Source organism: Anoplopoma fimbria, chromosome 21, assembly GCF_027596085.1.
Source record: "Anoplopoma fimbria isolate UVic2021 breed Golden Eagle Sablefish chromosome 21, Afim_UVic_2022, whole genome shotgun sequence".
NCBI lineage: Eukaryota > Metazoa > Chordata > Actinopteri > Perciformes > Anoplopomatidae > Anoplopoma > Anoplopoma fimbria.
Window position 1 is genome coordinate 20,117,083 of NC_072469.1, and position 21,829 is coordinate 20,138,911.

A 21,829-nucleotide genomic window follows, 5' to 3' on the forward strand; every position below is an offset into this window, starting at 1 on the left:
ACACTATAGTTTGCCAACAAAAATGTTTTTGTTAATAACCTCTATTCAAGAATACACAACATCAATAGTGACTTCCTGCTTCATTTTTGTCCCAAATTTTTTTTTACGATTCATCCAAGGCGGGTTGAGGACACATCGTCCTTTTTTAGCAAAGTTTTCAGGAGAAGAATGGGTTAAGCACTGCAGTCGTGGTACAGTACTTCACTGCAGGGCCACCAGAGCCTTGCATGTTTATTTCCAGCACCGATTTTGCTTGCTCCTATGGGGATTCAAACCTGTAATGCAGATACAGTGAAACGAGAGAGACGGTGCATGGAGCAGCACTCAGACTGATGAAGTTGCAGTCATGTGGCCTTTTGCATCAGCAAAATGAGGCACCCTCAGGACTAAATACTTCCACGATGATAAGACTGCTGAGGTTTAAGTCAATGACACACAGGGCAAACTTACAGCAGGTTTAACGGAAATAAAGCAGCTAGAGAGTTTGCTCTTTTAATCATGCATGGAGCATTTTGTTTTTAGGATTTCTGGTTTGCATAGTGAGTATAGACACTTTTGTTTAAATGAAAGTGTCCTTGACCTGAATCCCTACTGACTTCACTTGAGCTACTCTGTGTGTGACTGTGCGCTGAGAGCTCCCTGTGGAGAGGCTGTAAGCATAGACGATTTTGCTTCAGGGATCAATAGAGAAACAACAAAAGTAAATTAATAGATTTTGTTTTTCTCAGAGATTCACTTTACACCATGTTGGGTATGTTGATCACCATCTTCAGTCCATCTTTGATACTTTTCCAAAATAAGTTACAAAAGTTGGTAGTTTCTCTCAAATTCTCTGCATGACATCCCTGTAAAACACCAAGCAGATGTTAGCTCATCACTGTCGATTAATGTCTGGAAAAAGCCAGGAGCTGATCACAGGTGGCTGCTGCTGCAATATCAATCCTGACAGCTTAACATGAATGCACACACGTACATTCTTTGCTACAACGTCCAAGACATACACAGTGTTCATCTTTTCAGGTCTCAGTAGGGGGTCGGACTAAAAAAGTAGCTGTGATGACAGAAGCTGTAACCTGTGTGTATGTGTAGGTGTGTGTGTGTGTGTGTGTGTGTGTGTGTGTGTGTGTGTGTGTGTGTGTGTGTGTGTGTGTGTGTGTGTGTGTGTGTGTGTGATTATGTGTGCGTGGTCTCCTTCTGTTTTAATTAAAAGAGGATCTGTCCGGGGGAAGAGAACACAGACAGATGGCTCATAAGAAAAATGAACGCTTTTCACTTCTTTGGGGGGTGGTCCTTATAGAAATTAAAAGAATATAGTGTTAAATGCAAATGTGTAAAAAAAAACTTTATTGGAAAGGTGCATGCAGTTTCAAAAACTGTTTCCCTGTCTTGAACAGTTGAGCTTTACTTCTTAGGGTGTTTAAAGTGAATTGAAGCAGTTTCTTAACATTGACAGCTGTGCCATTCAAGCACCTTATCAGAGTTGTAAATGAAAGGCAGCAAGTGTTTCTTTGATCTGAGTAAATATGCAGCTATAATATAAGTTAGCAAAGCTGTCCAAATAAAGTTCTCCCAGGAAAAGAGAAAGTGTCTCTGAAATCTGCATAATTACAACTCTGATGGTAAGGGGGCCCCAATTAAGTCCATGTTGCTATGGCTGAAGACAGGAAGTCCATGAGGTAACAAAACAAAACACAAAAAGGTGAAAGTAAGGGAATGTAACTTGTCTGTAATCAGCACCAAAACCTCTCCTCTCCCCCGACACCACTAAAAACTACCTCAAATATCTCCTGCTGACTGAGCTTGAGCTCATTTTAATCTTCAAAATACCCACAACTACAGACAGACAGACAAAGAAAGGCTTTCCCTTTTGGTGACAGCAGTGATGAGGTACTGACATATCCTCATGCTCGTCATCAGTTTCCTTTTCTCGACTAGCGATTAAAAGTGCATTTCTATAAAAGATTATTTAGGTCGCACTAAGTAAGAAAGAACATACATGTATTGAATGGCTAGAAGCCCACTTGACGAGGGATTAAAACAATTAAGGCTCAGCCCCTGCCGTCTGGCTATTAAGCTTATGTGGCTGCTCGCAAAAACCCTCCAACAAGAAGCTCTTCACCTCCATTCATGTTCTATCCTGTTTTTTAAAAAAAAGGCATACAGATGCTTCAAACCACATTTTTTACTTCCATTAGCTCATTTAGAGGAAGAATTTGTGTTTGAAAGTGCAAACGTTTCAATTGTTTTGGTTCGCTTCGCATTCCCAGGATGCCTCTGTGAAGATATTGGTCGATGTGCAATGACAGAAAAAAGACAGCTGCCATCTGATGTGAAACTGTGTTTATGTGTTTGAGACGTACATGATATGGTGCGACTGCTAAATTGGTACATAGTGGGAGGTCAGGCTTTTCATTTGGGTGTTCTGCAGCTACTAATGTGTCATGGGTAATCAGCAAAAATGACATGCTCTTGAGGGTGCGGTCATTGTTAGGGATGTTTCATATAGCTGGTGCTGTGTTATTTAGCTTTAAAACATACCATTGCACAACATGTGGGATGTTTTTTTATAGCTGAATGTGATGTGGTTGTTGAATACTTTTTTTTAGCATTTTGCAGATAAAAAACCCCATCTTTCACCCTTTTAATTTCACAGAGTGAATTAGAGTAATCCTGATTTTAATCTAAATTCTAAACCTTCTAAACCTTAATTCTAAATTGATTTTTTTCTATCAAAAGAGTAAAAAAAGAAACAAACAAACAAGCAAACATAAACAAACTTCAAGGACCCCATGCATCCACAAGCCCATGACCCATATTCTTCAATCCATATCCAATGGGGACACGAGGAGCTACAGCTATCATGTTCCTTCCTGTTCGTATTTACCAGGACTGTGGATGAGGGAATGTGATTGTGTGTGTGAAAATAGCACCAGAAATAACGCAAGCATAATTCACATAATTCTGTCAACAAGTAACACTCACATTTCACCACTTCCTTGCATCATCCTTGCTTTGGAGAAAGCTTTGTGGCAGAAAATAAGCCTATTCATATGTGGAATGATTACTGTGTGTGTGGTATTAAAAATGCCTTGGTAATAAATCTGATGGCGGCTGCCACTGTTTAAATATAGCCAGGGGATTTGATCGTGTAAGATGTTCCAATTTCATCACCATTGACTCGCATCAAATGGCTTATGCTGAGTTCCTAAACAATGAATCGACAGAGAGAAAGACGGATTTCAAGATGGTGCATGTGAGAGTTTTTTGTTTTGTGTGACATACCTGTCCACACCCAGGACAGTCGTTGCCGTTCTCACAGGTTCTGCGTCTTGACTGGATGCCTCCGCCACAGGGCACAGTGCAGCGTTCCCATGCCGACCAGGCCGACCAGTAGACATGGGGCGGGCAGGGCAGGTGTTCATTACAGTACCTGGGAAGCAAGGGAAAAGACCACATGGATTAAGCACATAACTTCATTCAAAAAGATAAATCGGGAACTCTTTTGATATATTGTTAAGGTAAAATAATGATACTGTAGGTGCATCTTTTATTCAGTTACTGGATTGTGTTTTGTAGCTACAAGATTTACATGACAGAAGATATATGAGGTAGTTAGCAAGCTCTGACAATAGAGCTTGACTTATAATGGGTACATAAAACTGGATTATGTTCTGTATGACAGTGTCTTTTAAGTGGACTGTGGAAAATGGAATAGCTACTTTATCTGAGAGGGCACTAAAATTATATGTGAAGGGCATGTGGGATGTCACCACACCTCGCCACTGAATTGCATTGAAATAGCTACAAAGAGTTCATACCACAAGGCAGGGATGTCTGAAAAGGCATGTAAACTTCACTTAAAAAAGAAAAAAACAAAAAAGAACTCAAACCAACCCAATATAAAGCTTTGATGTGGCCATGGAGTAGAGAGAACACGGTGCTCTGGGATATTTCTGTGCATGGTGTAATGGCCAGTGTTGCATAAAAGTACATCTAAAATTCCATCTCAGATCTCAATGAACGTGCATATGAATTCTGCATAATTCATTCTTACAGCCTACTTAAAAAGCCACAAAGATGCATGCATCATCTCTAATTATATTGTTTTTATAAAACAGGATTACAGCAAAATCTAAAATACTTAATTACTTAGCCCTCATTATATAATAACGACAGACAATTGCTAGCCTTATTAGAGCCATATCATTTATTTTATAACTTTTACGCATACTATAAAATTGCTTTTATTGCTATTTTGTTGTGTTTTGGCACATGAGTGCCTTTTGAGGAAAACCCAGTTTCTTGTGCTAGCTTTAAATCTATATCCTTCCTCCAGAGGCTCAGGCTGGATATTTCTATTGTACTATTCCCAAATACTCTGCTATTGTTCATGGCAAATCAAAAGCTACATTCTGTATACTCCTGGTTGTAAAGATCCTCAGAGCACTGTGCTCTTTCTTCACTCTAACTAATCTGCACGCTTCTAGTTGGATGATACAGCGGGGAAAGAGGAGTGCGGAGAAGTCAGGAAGAGTGGGGATTACAATCTTGCAAAAGCCTGGGAGAAGGAGAACGATACGCACACACACAAACACACAAACATAGACATTCATACACACAGGCTTGTGTCCAGACCTGAAATACCTCTCCTGCACCACAGCACAATGAAAACTGCTGTGAACAAGCAGTTTTAGAGCTTCGGAATAATCGTAATCATCATACACACTTCAATCATTGCAGACAACTCTTAGGTTTAGTCCAACTCACTTTTTTCTCTTAACTCTAAAACACACACACAGCTGATCGGACTAAAACGCTGCTAATTACTGAGTAAGCAGTGTGGACGATGTCCGTGTGTGCTGAGGGAAATACCAACAGACGGTTCATATATGCAGGCATTAACCAGCCATATTTAAGCCTATAGGGCTGTTGTGCACGGCCGGTTTCAGAACATTTGCTTCATCTTTAAAGGCTCTGCCTGCTGCAAACAATCAGGGCCAAACTTATGGGAAGCCAGTTGGCTAAATGGAAAAGGTGAGAGAAAAGGTTTAGTTTTTCTGTTTTTTTTTTTTGTCATTTTTAAAAAATATTTGTACATATGAGCTCAAACCATATGCATGCATGTTTGAACATAAGTCTTGCACATTAATCCGAACGGGGTACTGGAGGCAAAATGGAAAGAACAAAGTGAGTAGTGAGGCTTATTGCAGACGCCTCACACCTCGGAAAGGACGCCTTTGCCCCATAAAATAAAAGTCTTTCACAGCATTAAAAGAATCGTTCGGTGCGCAAAAGCTGATAGTGCCAGTCCTTTTTCATGCCGTGAGGATTAAAGCTTGTTCAGAAGAGCTATTTCACACATGGGAAACTATAAACAACAGATGTGGTGGAAGTTTTTGGACACCATTACACGGGTTGAACATTCAATGAGAAGAGTTCCTCGTTTCTTGCAAGCATTGGTGATACACATGCCTGATACGTCTGTATATGCTCATATTGATCACACACAAACAATTTTGAGCATCCCTATCTTATCCTTTTCCCCCTCAGGCCGACTTAAACTGACACAGCATAATTAATCTGTTAACACATTTTCTAAATCGCTCGGCCTTACTGTCCATATCTCTGTCTCTCACTGACACACAAAGACTCCTCTCCTCTGACTCCTCCCTCATAAAGATCCCTTTCCAGCCCTCACAGCTGGCCCCTAACTGGCCTAAGGTGTTTTAAAGAGCTAAACAGAGCAAGTACTGAGAGCAGGAAGGGGAGATGAAACAAGGGAGATTAAAGCTAGGAGAAAGAAAGGGAGGGGGTGGCAAAACTTGCTTCTGGCTTCCCGTGGTCTTTAGTGCCAGCCAGCGTTTTTCTGGTGTGGTTTGTGAGTAACAGGGCTGTGCCGGTTACTCCATTTATTTTCCTCAGAGCTCCTGGTGGAGCAGTCCTTGAGAAAAAGACTGCCCCGCAAGGAGCATCAGTGAGTGAGAAAAGGGAAAGTGGGTGGTTAGAGGAGGGAGAGAGGAAATGAAAAGGTGCAAAGAAAGGAGCGAAAAAAAGGAGAAGTAATATAAGGTTCATCCTTGAAGGCCATATCCAATTACTCGTCCATCACAATGCTGTTTCTGTTGTCTTGGCAACGATTGGTAACAATCTATTTCTACTTTTTGCTTTCCTGTACCCTCTGAACTGTATTTATTTCACTCCATCTCTGGTTAACTGCAAGAGTTGTATGAAAAACATCAGCAGAATGCCTTGCTTTGTGACACAGAGGCTTTATACGTACAGAAGAGGACGTCTCGGGTCATTTAGAAACATCAGTCTCTATTAAAATGGAATTGAAATAATGCAATATAGTCACTTTTTGATTTGGCAACACTGAAATAAAGTTTGAGACAGCCAGAACAAATTGAGAGATAAACAAAACTTTAACTTTAAGAATACGCATATCTTGACCTGTTCTACCTGTGCTGCTTTGTGTGTCTCTTTGTGCTTCTTCACATGCTTTTTTCTTGCAAAAGATTTTTTTTCAGGCCTAGAAGGTTGCTTAGAAACCACACAAACACATCTATAAAAAGGCGATTATTTCTACTGCAAAGCCTCCAAAGCTTCAAAACATCGACTCGGCCTGTGTGTGAAAGCCAGATAATTACCCAGGCCCAGGCCTATCCCACTCATTCCTTAATTGGCTGTCACAAAGTTGGACAGAATTGAGAAAAAAAAGAAGTCACAGAGGAAGTCTTGCCTCCTAACTGACGGCTAATATCTTTCTTTTTATATAACATGCGCAGAAATACAAACACCCATGTACAGCATTCATTTGCTTTAATCAGTACGTGTGAATGAATGTATAAACCTGTGTGTGCGTGTGTCTGTGTGTGTGTTTTACCTCTCCTCACGGTTCTGGCCCACACATACTCGCCCGCCATGGCGAGGGGTCGGGTTGCTGCAGGAGCGTTGACGAACCTGGAAGCCGATGCCGCAGCTGGTGCTGCAGGGAGACCAGGAGGTCCAGGGAGTCCAGGCTCCGTTTCTATGGAGACACACAGAGCAACGTCAATCTAAGCTACTTTAGCTACTGAAAACAACAACAAGACTACAGCAATAAGATATTAATTATTAAGTTCCATGAATCTCAGGGATTGATCACACCATGAGTCTTTGTTACCTCATAGAAAACAATTAACAGTTTGAGTGATGAATAAAGAAAATATACAAAGCAAGTCTGTGTTACAGCTTTCATATAGCTGTATTTTTCAGTTTTTGTGTCACTGTAAATTTTATATTTTGATTGTTTTTTGGGCTCCGGTAACTACTTTCAAAAATGAATTAGACTTAAAGATACATTTATTGTTCGAAAAACAATTGATAAATTATAATTATCAAGATGATCCTTAAGTGCTTCTGTCATCATCAATGCACATATTGTGTCTTTCATGCTAGGATATGTTTGATGCACAGCAGCAGCATCATTTCACATCTGAGAGTTTTAAAATCAGTAATAAATCAGTTGAGAGGCACAACAATAATCAACACCCATATTACTGCGACACGGAAAAACTTACTGTGTATGGATTTAATAGACAGTGTTGTCTATCATTAACCTTTACTTGTCTAGCTTTGTTGTCTTGTTAGATTTATATTCCTGTGTAAGTACTACATCGAGAGAGATGCAAAAAAACTGAGTCAAATTCCTTGTATTTGCACACTTACTTGGCCAATAAAGGTGATTCTGATTTCAGATGGAGTGGGTGTGTGGGTACACATAATTAATTAACAATTTTACACCTATCCCTAAGCCCCCAATCATCCTCTTTATTATAGAAATAGGTACATTGATATTCGTAGAGTGTATTGAAAAAAAGGAGGAGGATTTACAGATTTGTATCAACAAAGAACGTACCTGGAGCAGTTTGCGACCTCTACACTGATGCCATAGCAATGCTGTCCTCCACACTGAGGGGCGGGGTTATCACACGCTCGTGTCCGACACAGACAGGACCCCGCGCTGCCTCCATCATTATGACTACATGTGGACCAGCCTGACCAGGCGCCAAAGCCTCCATCAACAGTCACATTACGGATCTGTTGGCAATGAAAAGGGACAAAAATTAAACAGTTGAGAGTAATGGCTTTTCTCAGAAACTGGTCATTGTATTAGACTGATGCTCTCAGGAATGTATTGCTCTGGGAGACGCAGCCGACAGCTAGTGTGGATGCAAACAGAAATCAATTTTCCTCAAATAGATGCAAAAATAACTGCATGACATCAACGACAGCACATTCAAAATTGTGCAGTTATATGGACAAAATGTGCTGAAAAGATGAGGAAGCTATATACAAATTGTCTCAGGATGAGATGATATTCCAAAATAGCAAAAGGGAGATTCAGAGAGGCAAATGAAAGCTGTGAATAGCCACATTCAGAGGAAAGAAATATGAGGAAATAAAAGTGGCAGCATAAATAGATATCTGAAGCAAAACAGAATGAAACAGGAAGGCTCAGATATTACAGGAGCTATGAATTACGAGTGATGTCCTGGGCACACGAGCTAAATACAAAAACGCAGCGATGTGAGATTCAGAGCTGCAGATGATATGAGCCATGTCGCCGATACATTTCAGGGTGATTTAAAAATGCAAAGAACAATTTCAAACGGGTAGAAGAGAGAGCATGATCATCAGCTGCTTTGGCAGAAGCAGAAATAATGTCTGCCCTATGCTCTTTTTGGTAATTGAACTCTGCCGTGTGCCTAAATGAGGGATGCTTGGCTTATACAGACAACATTTGCATCAATGGACTGCCTAGAAAGCAAGCAACTAGCAAAAGACAGACAAAATCTTTTACCAATCATTTACAACCGAGACTATAAATGTTATGGTACATGTGTCTTTATCTAGGTTTTATTTGTCCCTAAAAATAAATAAAAAAAATATATAAATAATTATTTTTACTGGTGTGAAAAGAACATGTGTAATTCATTTCTTTAAAATGGGAAAACAGAAATGAAAGGGTGCCAGAAAAAGGATGATGAATCAATTCTGAATGATGATGAAAAGCACTCATGTTTTATGTGGCTTGTAAGAGTAAAAGTAATTTCTTTTTCACAGGCTGAAATTATAACAGCTGTCTATTTCTTATTCTAAATAATACTGTTGCATAATGTTTTTTTAGAGTGGGGTTTGGTTAAAATGTATTTTTAGTGGATTCCTTAAAAAAACATTTATTGAGTAGACATTTCTATTTTACTTGAGTGGAAACATACAGAAAAGCGACTAAGACTTGTACCTTTCCTAAAATGACCAAGAAACTGATTTCTACTTGTTTCCATATAGATGTGAATCTGTGATGCCAGATGGCGTTTGTGAATAAGTTGGTAAAGCATATCTCCTGTCTCTGCCTACACAACGCGTGTGTTTGTGTGAAAAACGTTGACTGGCCTCCAGCTCAACACTTCCTCTTTGCAGGAGAAAGTAACAGAGCAGACATTCAGCCAGTTTAGGTGTTTTCAAAACTGTTAATGGACTCATAGGGAGTGAAACACTAACTGTGATGAAAGACAATTTCTTGTTTGTCAGTTTTCACGTCTTGGCAATCGAAAAAGTTGCGGGTAAAGAATTTTCCCATTCTGGTTTTGCTTCACAAGCCCTATTGTAAAGCCATTTATCACTGTCAGAATACAAAGTGATTACCGCCAATGTTAATTCATGCTCACTCTAAATGGATTGGATCTGCTTAGACCGAGGTTTAAGTGGGTAAATACATATTCCATTCCTAGTGTGGGCAGTGGTATGTGGCCAAATGAAAATACATCAAAACTAAGGGATTGATGGGCTACACTGCTTCTGAAAACATGGACATTATCTTTAATCAAAGCCTGCATTTAAAGTAATAGTTTAGCTAGCTATCAGTCAAACAGCTAAGCATAAAGACTGGGAAACATCTCCCATCACCTGTAGAGCTCAATTAACACATTGCTTAATATATGACCTGTTTAGTTTGTACAAAAACTGTGTCAAAATGACAGTTTTATTGGAAACGCAGATACTAGGAAGCTGTTAATAATTGAGCTAATAGCTAATAGCATAAGTGCTAGTACGCAGATTTCTTAATCTTTGGATAGATGAGTTTCCCCACAGTTTCCAGTCTTTAAGCTAAGCCAAGCTACCGTCTCCTTGCTCCAGCTTCATATTTATCATACAGACAAGAGAGTGGTATCTATCTCATCTAGCTTTTGGCAAGAGAGCAAATAAGCATTTAAAATAAATGTTTAACAGGTTGAGAAAGCTTAGATGAAAGTATGAATATTTTTGATGTAGTAATGACTACAGAAATACTCTGATTGGCTGAGGCAGCCTTAGCCTGTGACATAAGAATCATTTTTTTGAGCTGCAACCAGTAGTGACTCTGCAAAATGTGTGTCTGTCTATGCGCATATGCATGTAAACTTGTGTGTGTCCATTTATATATCTGAATGCATATGAGAATGCAGTGTTTCTGCCAGAGCTCTGCTGACAGATGCCACTGGGTGCTGCTCAGTGGCTTGACTGCCAAATATTCTTCTGAACATGAAGCCACATAAAAGGGCACGGTGGCACTCAGCACTCTCTGCTGTGACTGGCTTTAAAATTATGTCTGAAAGGGAGCAGAGCTGCCCACCCCCTAATGCTGCTCCAAAATTTGGTGCATGTTAAAATAAATGGAAGAGCTGTTTTGCTAATGAACAAGCAGTCAGAGGTGAATGATTGAGGCGGCGCTCTGGATCACTCCTGGGGTACACTCTGTTTCCTTAAAGTGGAGTTGTTCAGTCCCAAGATGCCCTTTCTTTAGTGAGGACATGTTTCTCAGGCTGTTTTTTAGGGAATGTAGCGTGTAAGTGGAGGTATGGAAAGAATACAGAACAGATTGTAGCTTTCAAAGGAGAGGAGCAACGATGAATGCGAGTATTAAATTCATGTGGAGGGGGGAGAAACCATGAAGGCCGAGTAAGGATAATTGAGTTTTCTACCAACTTTAAAGTTTCAAAGTAAAGACAGCAAAGAAAGTCAGTAACAAGCAAGTTAACTACAATGTTGTATGTACATGTCAGACAGCAGCTCAGTGATACTCACAGGGCATTTTGTGATGCTCTGCTCCCATTGGCTCATCCTGACACTTTCCTCCAGCGTGGTGCATTTCTTCAACAACAGGTCCCAACCACAGTATGGGTCTCTGGCTCCCACGCAGGCTCTGGAAAGACAGTAAAGTTCACTTTTAATGGGCTTTTATTAACCAGTCATGTGAAAACAGATAGCTCTGCATTGTGACAGGACATGATATCTAACATCAGGTTGAGACAAAGCAGGGAGATTATGGAGAAAGCTGGTAGATAAAGTGGTGGGAGAAATAATGGATGGAAGAATATGACATGGGAGAGATAAGACGGAAGAGAGTGGCAAAAGAGGGAAGGAGAAACAGGAACGAAGAGAGAAGTGATGAGGTGTAGAAAAAAAAGGTAAGCACAAGGCAAATTAACATAAAAGAGAGGGAGGCGAGCAGCTCCTCAAGTGACAGAGAAGAGGAGAGAGAGAAGAAAATGCAGGATAAAAATGTTAATAAGCATCTTGCAATGCTCTACAATGCATACATTGGATCAGCATCCTAAAATCATGTCTTAACACAATGTGCTGACTGATTTCTCAGGTAATCTGCAGCCAAGCACCAGGATTATAGTTTTGAGCCCGCATACACACACACAAACATTTCTGACTCAAATACCTTATCAGCTCAACAATGATTCACTGTGAGGATACTGTAGCAAAGATAGTGGGTTCTGTCTTTGCCGCATCTGCTTCAGGTGGTTTACATAGTGCAATAAAAAAGCCTGATGTTACTCTTTTCATGCAAATATGAGTCTGGGGTGACAGCACAATGACAAATCTCTGAGACACAAGCATCGACGGAGCTCGACATGCCCCTGGTGAAATGTAACTAAAGTTGTCCGTGGGTTTCATAACAATGAACTGAGCACAGACACAAACACGAGTGCAAGGGCACAAGATGATATGCATCCATCCATGTGAAAATGCAGAAAGGCAAACGGCTTGCTTGGCGAACAAACAAGGTGGCTGACGTAGTGTCTGGTTGGCTAACGAATAGCTGAGCATTATGGACCGTATCTGTGTCGACATGGATATCAGGGGTGACGACAGCAACACAAAATGAAAGGGGAGAAAGAACAAGATAATACTTGTGTTTCAAGGGGCCTTAAGGGGCCTTGCAGATTGTACACTACCCTTTAGTGAGCCACATAGCACACACAGCCAAACCTTCTATTATTTCAAGCAGATAAACCTCAAAGACTTATCAGCGATGAAGCCAGTAACTCCCCAATTACTGTAGCTGCCAGTTTGAGTGCATGGTTTTATTTCTTTTATCCGTTTTGTTTGTTTTCTAACTCTCACAATACTCTTACACTCTCTTAAAAAGAAAAAAAGTAGTGTGCCATAGAGGCTGCAGCATATGTCACAGAGTCACAGCTGTAATATGAAGCCTTAACTCTTATGTGTATTTCAATAACAGCTCCTTGTGCGGGAGATAAGGAATGCAGGTGTGATTCCTTTTCTGTGTGCAATGATGGATGGGATCCCAATCTTGTGGTGAGTCTCGACACTCCGGCCTCTGTCTCAGGTTTTTCTTCGCCAATATTTATGCCTTGATGGAGCGTCTTCCAGACAGACAGAAAGTCAATATATCTGCTAAACACACACCCACAGCTGCAAGAGAACGGTGCACGCAAGGAAGAAATTGCACGGTTCGATGACGACAAGGGGGAGACAGTGAGACAGACGGATGGAGGGCAGCCGCGGGCACCTCCAGTGGCTTAGACAAAAGCTGATTTAACGGGTTTAAATATCAGCAAAGGCCCCTGACCAACACACAAGCCTGGCCCTCTGAGATAAAGAGCATTTTATGAAAAGGAGAGCTTTAAAACATTTTTTTCCGTACACATTTGCACATTTTTTAAAGTTTCCATTGAGATTAATGGTGCCGGTTACTGCATGTACTCACTCTCTGCTCTTGTGGTAGCTGCATCTCTTAAGCGGGATCTTGATGACCTGGTCTCTCACACCCACATAAAGCTCACTGCGGCTGTGCAGGATCAGCAGGCTTCGGATCGGCTGTCTCTTCCTGGGCGGGAACAACTCGATCTCCTCTAACAGGCAGCTCCCCGTGGACTGATTGAGAGGGGAAAGCACTTTCCTGATAGTACCGTAATCTGGAAGAGAAAGGGGGGGAGAGAATTTGGTCACAAAAAAGTAAGGCGGTTGTTTATCTGCACAAGAAAAGGTAAAATAGTAGAAAGAAAAGGAGAGGCAGGGTAAGAAGAGCAGAGGATTTGATATGGGAAAAACAACAAAGAATACATCTTGGATGAACAAAATTGCACACAGGCCAATTTGAACTCAGTGTGAACCACACAACAATCATCCTAACAGAGAGGTTCTGAAATAAGACTGTCAAAAAGACTGGTGGTGGCTGGCTTGTCAAGCTTGGTTATGTTGTAAAAAAGCAGTGCTGTATATTCAACCAGGGAACTTGTACTGTATGGGGCATGAATACATGATTTCTGGCTTTTCTTTGAAGGGATATTCCAAGGGAAGAAAACACCTTGTAATTTTGAGAGAGAAATGTGTGGAAACACATGCCATTGCGAATGAGTCCTGACCTTTATTTTATGTAAGGTAGGCCCTCTGAGATGAAGTTGGGGGCAATTTCTTTAGGGAGAACAGAAACAAACATAATCTCTTATACATGCACTCCCCTGGGTGGAGGGAAAGTAATTAGGTGCGCAGTAATGCCAAGGAAAGAAGGGTGAATTGCTAATACATAGTTTCAAAGTAAGGCATGTAAAAGTTAAGTATTGCCCTAAGCAGTGTAGGACAGTAACTCATTACTTAGTGACGTGTTAAAGTAATGTGATTACCATTTCAAGTATTACTATTGGAGAGTCGACCTGTTTGCTAATTTAATGGAGGGTGGATATCAGTTTGGTCTCGGTCCAGGAGAGCCAGCTTAAAAAAGTAATATTTTTGCCAATATAGGCTTTCCTTATCTTACATTGTCTCCCTTTCTAATCCTTCATGTGTTGATGTAATTACTTTTTCAATGGGTGATACCTAATGAGTAAGTAATTATAATTTTTTTCTCCCAAGGCATGTACATTCACCAACTCAGAGCTTCACAGTTGGTTGGAAACCAGCACCATAAAGGAAGTTTTTGGAATTTAATTGAAATCTGTCCATGTTAACTGCTTGAGAAAAAGTTGCTGCAGGGCTGAAATTACTAATGAGGGCTGAATAACGAGGTAGGATAAATTTGCTGCAAGCCACGTGTTTGAATAAAATAACCCTACACCTTGACATCTTTGGACCCACAGTTGGAGCTATTAGGTTTTCCACAATGGCCCTCAATCAGCAGGGTGCTTTTAAGCGTTAATAATAGCATGTGATTAGGTACAGTATGTGCGCTACCCAATGGCCTTGGCAGGGTTTCAGATGTTTTCATTAGCGTCTGGTTAGTGTCTGGGGAACTTGCAGTGTGGGCAGCTCTGGTCTGTCGCTACATTGATCACAGCACCATGCAAACAATGAGAGGGGAGTTTTTGAGGGAGATGCCAAGCATAGAGCCAGTGAACTGGAACAGGTTGTGTGTGTGTGCGTGTATGTGTGTGTGTGAGAGAGTGTGTGCTTGCATGTGTGAAATCCTAAAATAACACTGACTAACAACAGGAAGATCATGTTGACATTTCCCAGTGGGGCTATGGTACATTAGCACAGCGAAGTGGGTCACTACGTTCAAATTCTGTTCAGTACATCCGCTCTTAATCCATATTGTGTGTTATATCATAAAACAGCACAGACACCAAACGCCGGTGTGTATCTGGTGTCTAGCTGATAGTGTTTTCACCACTTTGCCAAGTCTAACATCACATATTGTCCCACCGGCATGATCAAACAGTCTACTGATAAGCAGGTGTAGCCATGCGGGAAAACGAGTAAAAGGGTAAAGTGAGAGCTGTACGTGTGGTTTATTAATTACCCGTCTGTTTTCCTTTGACACTCTGCTGTTGGCTGTTTCATGGTGTCTACGATCTCTTAGTGAGGGATTGCATGGGAGTGATGTGTGGTGTGATATGTGTGTGTTCTGTCAGTGCATATGGAGGACATATAGAAGGAAAGAGTGATCAAACTTGGGTCAGAAGACAAAGCTTTGAAGCCTCCTCAGAAGTACAGAGCTATTGGTTTCATTATTCTTACAGTTTGTTTTTATTTGCAATGCCTGAACTTCAAATGGCTTAAAGCCCCAGAAAACATATTTTTGATTTTTTTCAAAAGTGTTCTTTCTAAAACAATCAATATGCATGCCAATATAAGTAAGAATTCAAGGTAAATTTACATAGATGTGTTAGATATTACTTATTAAGAGTTTATCACTCCTAAAATGCTAATGTGTGCTAATTTGCCGCTCCAAGACTGAGTAGGTTTGAATCCAGATCAGAGCAAGTGACTGGAGCGCCAACAAGCGGGGAGCACCACAGGTAGGATTTTGGATGGAGCACAGAGCTGATTTTAAAAAAAGCCAAAAGAATGCCAGAGCCCGACCCAGAATGCATCTGTGTATGGCACAGCCACACTTTTTTTCTGACAGAAATCTGCTGTTGCAAGCTTTACAATGGAGTTCACAAAGTATTTTTCAAAAGGAAGCTGAGAAGCCAGGGGTGAGCAATTTGAGTTGAGACGGGTGAAATCTGAGTCGAGCGCAGAGCGTTATCGAGCGGAGCGGCCTGGAACGGCGTTAAACGGGGGATAGGTGTGAATGAACAGCTCTGTGAGCGAGGAGCAGAAACCCCTTACTGCTCCACTCACATCTCTTGATCCTGATTGGTACCCTGAAGTATATGACATCAATCCCCCACCCCCCACATCAAACCTGTGAAATAAAAACAAACTTAGAGAAATCTTAATTGTGAGATAACCAAATAAGGAAATTATGTGGTTATGAAGGACCCTGTTGTGCATATTAAGAAGGGGATTGATACAAATGTTTTAAGGATTATTAAGAAGTTACAAAATCACAGACGTAACAAGCGCCCAACAAATACACCAATAAATAAAACAAGTGACAATAATATGTAAGGTATAAAGACACAAATACTTTCTCAAGGTCTTTAAAGTTAAACACAATGCATACACATCGGGCCGAGAACTCACCCGTAGCCAAGTATATGATGTGAAACAGCATGTCTTTCCCCTGAACCACATCCACCGCAACATGAGTGAAGCGCACGTTGTCCTCCATGAAGTAGGGCACGGGAACCACGGGTTGGACCACCTCATGCATCAGCAAAAACTTCTGAGCGTCCTGCAGGTTTCTTTCAGTCAGGTTCACGTAGGAGCCAGAGTCAATGGTGCCGCACTGTGGAGGTGGGGAAGACAGAGCAGGGAATGATGAACGGACTACATTAATACAAGCTCCAAGCTCTTTGGGATGAAAAGCCACGTTAATATGCTTCATTTTTTTCTTCCAGAAGTACCAGCAGAGATTAGAAAAGAGAGGGATTGAATGATTAAATGAATAAGGCTTTAAAGGCGATTGCAGCCTCGTTGTGAGGGTTTGCTGTCCTCACAACCTCAAGGCTTTGTAGTCAATACACCACGGCTGATGGAAGACGACTGAATGAATGTTTGAGCAGTTAGTTAGCTCTTTTATTAGATTTTTCTTCATATGCATATATATTGCTGGTGAAGTTTGTCGGTACCAATAGTAATGTCTCTGATTGTTCTTTTTTTTACCCCAAAAATAAGCTGATATCTTTAAAACGTTTTTATCTTAAGAGCTTCATTATTGTTATTCATAGTATTACAGAAAAAAAGTAAATTCTGCAATATAATTTAAACAAAAGAAAACCTAGAAAACAGTCCAGTAACAGGGAAATATCTAATATAAATAGGTATATTTCATCGTTACGAATAATTTGGTTTTATCAGGCTCTGTTGACTGTAAGTTCTCTTTCTGTGTCCCAGTAGAGTTTTACTACTGAAGCAGAATCAGTACCGCAGCATTCGGTTATAATGTGAAATATTTAATATGTAAGACATTTCCCCGACTGTATTTATTAAAAGGAGTTCAAAGTGAACTGTCTCCAAATGGGAGTTATAAAAAAGAAACATATAGTTTGTATTTTTGTGATACTTGAGGTTGTAACAATAGAATGTGTTCATTTCTTTAAGTGGTTATTATTTGGTATTTTTTAATATTGCTTTTTTATATTAACTGGTAATATTTTATATTACCAGTATTACACAGAATATACTGCCATTATAGGCAGACTGTGATATCATGACCTATGTAGTGCAAATAGTATACTGAAAAACGAACTGCAAATAAATACATTTTGTAGCACATTGTTGCTTTCCAGTAAAACTACCCATGCTTTTTAGGCTGGGAATGCAGTGCCTTTTTTAATTAAAAAAAAAACAGAACGGGGCTCAAAGAGGCACAAAGCCAGTCCAGCTGAGGCAGAGCTGGATCAGTAAAGCTAACCATGCATGTCCTTCTCATGAAAAGAGGTCCCTGGCTGGGGTCAGAAGGATTGTTGATTGAGGCTCCATCCACAAAGAATAGGCCTTCTCCACGATAACGAGAAGAGAAAACAAAAATAAGCCACGCTCCACAATTACGCTGACCCAAATGACTGGTACTGTTTTTGTTTTGAACATAGACTTGCAGATGCACTGCACGAATTTGCTCCAGGCTAACCGTACGCAGCCTCGTTGTACTTAGCTGAGACTGGACCTTGGATGGCGATTAGTTCCTTTTGACTGGCTACGGTAGCAACAGCATGGACACTTTATACAGATCAATCCCTGGCCTTCCGTGGGCTGACGGATGAGAATCATGGCGGGCTTCCCCTGAATGGGCGACGGATCAGCGCCCTCGCCACATCAGGAGATGGGAAATTAATGCCCTGAAGGACAGGGAAATGTAACACTGTGTGTATTTGCTGCTTGTGTGCCTCTTGCTTATGGCAAAAATGTGTGTTGTGTGTGTGTGTGGTGTGTGTGTGCGCGTGTGTGTGTGTGTGTGTGTGTGTGTGTGTTGAGGGCTATATAATAACATATGTCTAAGTTTTCCTTCTGTGGTTTGTCCTTGCATGTGTGTGAATCCCAAAATGTCTCAGTGTCTGCATGATTGCATTTCTGCCTCAGTGAGACAGAGTAAGGCGGTGACCAGCGAGGGTCCATGACATCTGTGATTGTACAGAGAGACGGATTTTGGGATGTGGTGATTTCCTCGGTACAGTCAAGGTGAAGAACAGAACAATCATTTGGCTGAGGGCCCATCCAACACTCAGCTGTCATGCTCGTCATCAGCGCTCTGTGCTCTGCCAGGACGATAAGTGCCTCTGAGAAATATGGGGGAATTACAGCATGTTTTTGCCAAATGGGTTTTTTGCTAAAAATTCATCCTAGGCCAATTAAAAATTCCATCACCCTGGATCTGATTATAACATGTTGATCAGTTCTGGCTACAAATAATCATCTGTTTAGTTGAAAGTAAAACACACAAAACTGACACCTCTTGTTTGCTTCACTTGAAATATCTAATACAACAACAGTTTCCAACAGTATTGGGCTCATACTCAAACTTAAAAGGGACAATTTGGCACCTTTTATGTGTATTTCAGTGTTGATGGTATAAGTACTCAATAAGTTCCTCAATGCCTGCTGTATTGACCCAGAAGTTGAGTTTGCAGCTGCAAAAACTGTTGTTCTGTTCTGTTAATCCATCCAGCGTCGGCCTATGACGTGAGAGTAACGTAGGTGGATGCCAATAAAAATTACAGGCTGCTATTTCAGCTTGGATTTCTCATGTTAGCCAAGAGGTGTGCTCTATGCCGCTCAAAAACAGAACTACCTTGTTCGATTCAATATGCATGCAGAGGGTGTTATGGACAAGAATATATTTGTCAGTGTTTTTTGCCTGACTTGGATATTTAGCCATATAAATTCAAGCCAGAGTATACGGAAAAAGAACTGCAGCGGAGAGAGGTTGAGGCTGCAGTGGGGATCGTATGGCCGGCAGGGACTCTCCAGAACCTCAGCCACAGAGTGCAAACACCTACTGGTTGTTGTTAGAGTAATGTAGCTCATTTGGACAAGAGCGGGGCCAGTACTGTAGTATGTTAGTGTGTGTGCATAGGGACTCAGGTGCACAAATTAAGCAGCTCCTCACGCACGTAGAGGCGTATTGGGCAGAAGCTTGCAAACAATGCATGCTGGTACCACAAGCAGGAGAAATCAGTTTACTCTGTCAATATAGCACACCCTTAAGAATGTATTGCTTCCATTGACTTCATTTAGCATCAACACTGATTGGACATCCACATAAAAGGGGCCGCATTCATCATATTTTCTACACATGGAGCCTAACAATGAATGCGTTTGTACAGTAAGCAATTGCAGTGTGACAGTAAACCTATACAACACAGGGACAGTATTAGATCCTAACGCCCAACGAACATGACTCATAGGCTGAATAAACCCAGCAGGATCAATCCGCAAATAAATGGGGGGATTTTCTGTGCAGACAGATGGGGAAGTAAGCTCTCAATCAATGACCAGTGTCTGTGTGTGCGTGTGTGTTGAGTGATGAGTTTCCAGTGATAATTATCCCTATTTGGCAGCAATCTATTTTTGTGGGCGTATTTGTGTCAGTAGATATGTTTTTGGTCCGTGGCCTTTATGGGTGCTAGTCTCCCTTAGGTGTAAGATGCATGATGTGTGTGCAAAAAAAAAGGGCTGGTAAAAAAAAAAAAAAAAAAAAAAAAGGGCAGGCCATAAATCCTGCGCTCGTAAATCTAATCCTCCAACATTGACAAATGCTTGATGAAGATGTCACTGAAACCTAGATAAAGTGAGCATCGGTCCAGCGGTGAGGAGCAGCTATTGTGCCCGAGCTTAAATGGAGAGATGCGGAAGAACTGATCCCGGTTTATCCTTGAGGAAAACAGCCTCATAAAAGAGTATGGTATATAAAAACCTCTTGGTCATGTACCTACAGTATTCTGAGCAGAATAAATATATCGCCAGATAGAAGAAATTGGTTTCGTTGACGGTAAGTGAATTTCAGACATGTACATATATGAACGCATGGCGGCAGTGAGACGCATTGTAAGTTACAGATGGGTGTGTACTTTTCTTAGCAAACTGCCAGAGCTAGCACTTTTTTTCCTGCATGAACACTTCATCCCCTTTTCTCTGCATGAGCATGTCATTATAGATAATGTGTGTGTGTGTGTGCGACTTCTCGATAGCAGCCATCGCGAATGCTCATGCAGCTGCTGGCTTGACGGAAACATGATCGAGGGCCCTGTGATGGGAAACGTGTGTCACACATTGGCAGCCAGGCCTCAGTGGGAATTCAATCCCTCATTGAGAGCTGCGTGGATTAGCTCCCTCACTATCTGCCGAGCCCGCTGCAACTGAGAGGCACTTTGGTTAATAAAACATACCCTCGGTAACATCTGTATAGAGCAGCGCCTAAAACCGGGATGTGGTGCCCTGGCACTGCTTGGTTGCCCCTCCGAGTTTTAGGACAGAGTATAAGCATAAAGTGCCACAAGGACAGTGTATTAATAGAAAGGCACTACAGTTAACAAAACGAGGCTATGAAACACCTTAAAGGACCGATTGTGGCATTGTAAAAACCACTGGATGTTATAACAAGCGGTCGTAATGTGTCCGTCCATGAGAGAGGGATGATTCACTGAGAGAGGAAATTAATGAGGGGAAGAGCTTGTTGGGGATCTGAGGCAGGCTCATCAGGGTGAACACACATACACATCACATGCTTACATTTCCTTAGGCATGCACCCAGCCACACACACTATTTGGCTTGTTTAGAAGTGTCTTGGGTCTAAATCACCTCAAGCAGGAACAAATGATTTTTAATGATTAGCTCTGAACTTTAACTCACACTTCACAAACTGCCTCAGCCAAGCTAGCGGCGTGACTATTGTGATGCCAATGCTGGGCTGTTGCTCGGTCCAAAATCTTGGTCCAGACTGAAATATCTCTAATCTATAATAATAATAATAATCAATCCTTTATTAGTCCCACAGCGGGTACATTTACAATTCTCTGCATTTAACCCATCCTGGAGGAGCAGTGGGCTGCTAAGAAGAGCAACTTGGGGTTGGGTGTTCCGCTCAGGGACACCTCAGCATGTTGACTGTAGAGGGCAGGGTTTGAACCACCAACCTTGTGGTTGCAGGACGAGCACTCTACCTCGTGAGCCACAGCCGCCCCCAGCTGCCCCAGATAAACTGTAGAGTATCTCTGCTGTTCAAATAAATAACAAACAGGGCTCTTATATACAGTTTTGTTACCTGAAAGTCCGGGTTGGGGTTGGGGAAAGGCAGCCATGCTGACCGGGAGTTCTCCTGGTACTTGAAGGGCCCGTTGAACACCTGTGATATGGCACTGAGATTGAAGGCACACACCGCAGATGCAGCAATGCTGTTTCTGAATGTCAGGAAGAGAAAAAAAGGGAAGAGAGACCCACCAAAGGGGGGTGAGAGGATGGACAGAAGGATGGATGAGTGAGGGAGAAACAGAGGGAAGTATTGGATTAAAGACATTTCAAAAAGGACAGAATAGCACAAGTGGAAAACTCTGTTCAGACGTTGTTGGTGCAGTATTTGTGAATAATCTGACCTCTGTATGTTTGTACTGCTCTCGGCCAACAATACAAATCAAACAGCGGACAGACAGACGCCGATGTAGGCGT

At 41.4% G+C, this 21,829-nt stretch overlaps 1 protein-coding gene across 1 annotated transcript in view; it reads right to left on the reverse strand.

The window, feature by feature from the left end:
* The window catches only part of sema5a (sema domain, seven thrombospondin repeats (type 1 and type 1-like), transmembrane domain (TM) and short cytoplasmic domain, (semaphorin) 5A), a 112,514-nt gene that overhangs the window by 28,723 nt on the left and 61,962 nt on the right, over positions 1–21,829 (reverse strand). The window contains exons 9-15 of the mRNA XM_054623020.1: positions 21,429–21,564; positions 16,249–16,453; positions 13,046–13,253; positions 11,107–11,224; positions 7,898–8,079; positions 6,884–7,027; positions 3,283–3,430 (exon numbers count right to left, since the gene is read on the reverse strand). Of these exons, the coding sequence (XP_054478995.1) occupies positions 3,283–3,430; positions 6,884–7,027; positions 7,898–8,079; positions 11,107–11,224; positions 13,046–13,253; positions 16,249–16,453; positions 21,429–21,564 (1,141 nt within the window). The remainder of the gene's footprint in view (positions 1–3,282; positions 3,431–6,883; positions 7,028–7,897; positions 8,080–11,106; positions 11,225–13,045; positions 13,254–16,248; positions 16,454–21,428; positions 21,565–21,829) is intronic.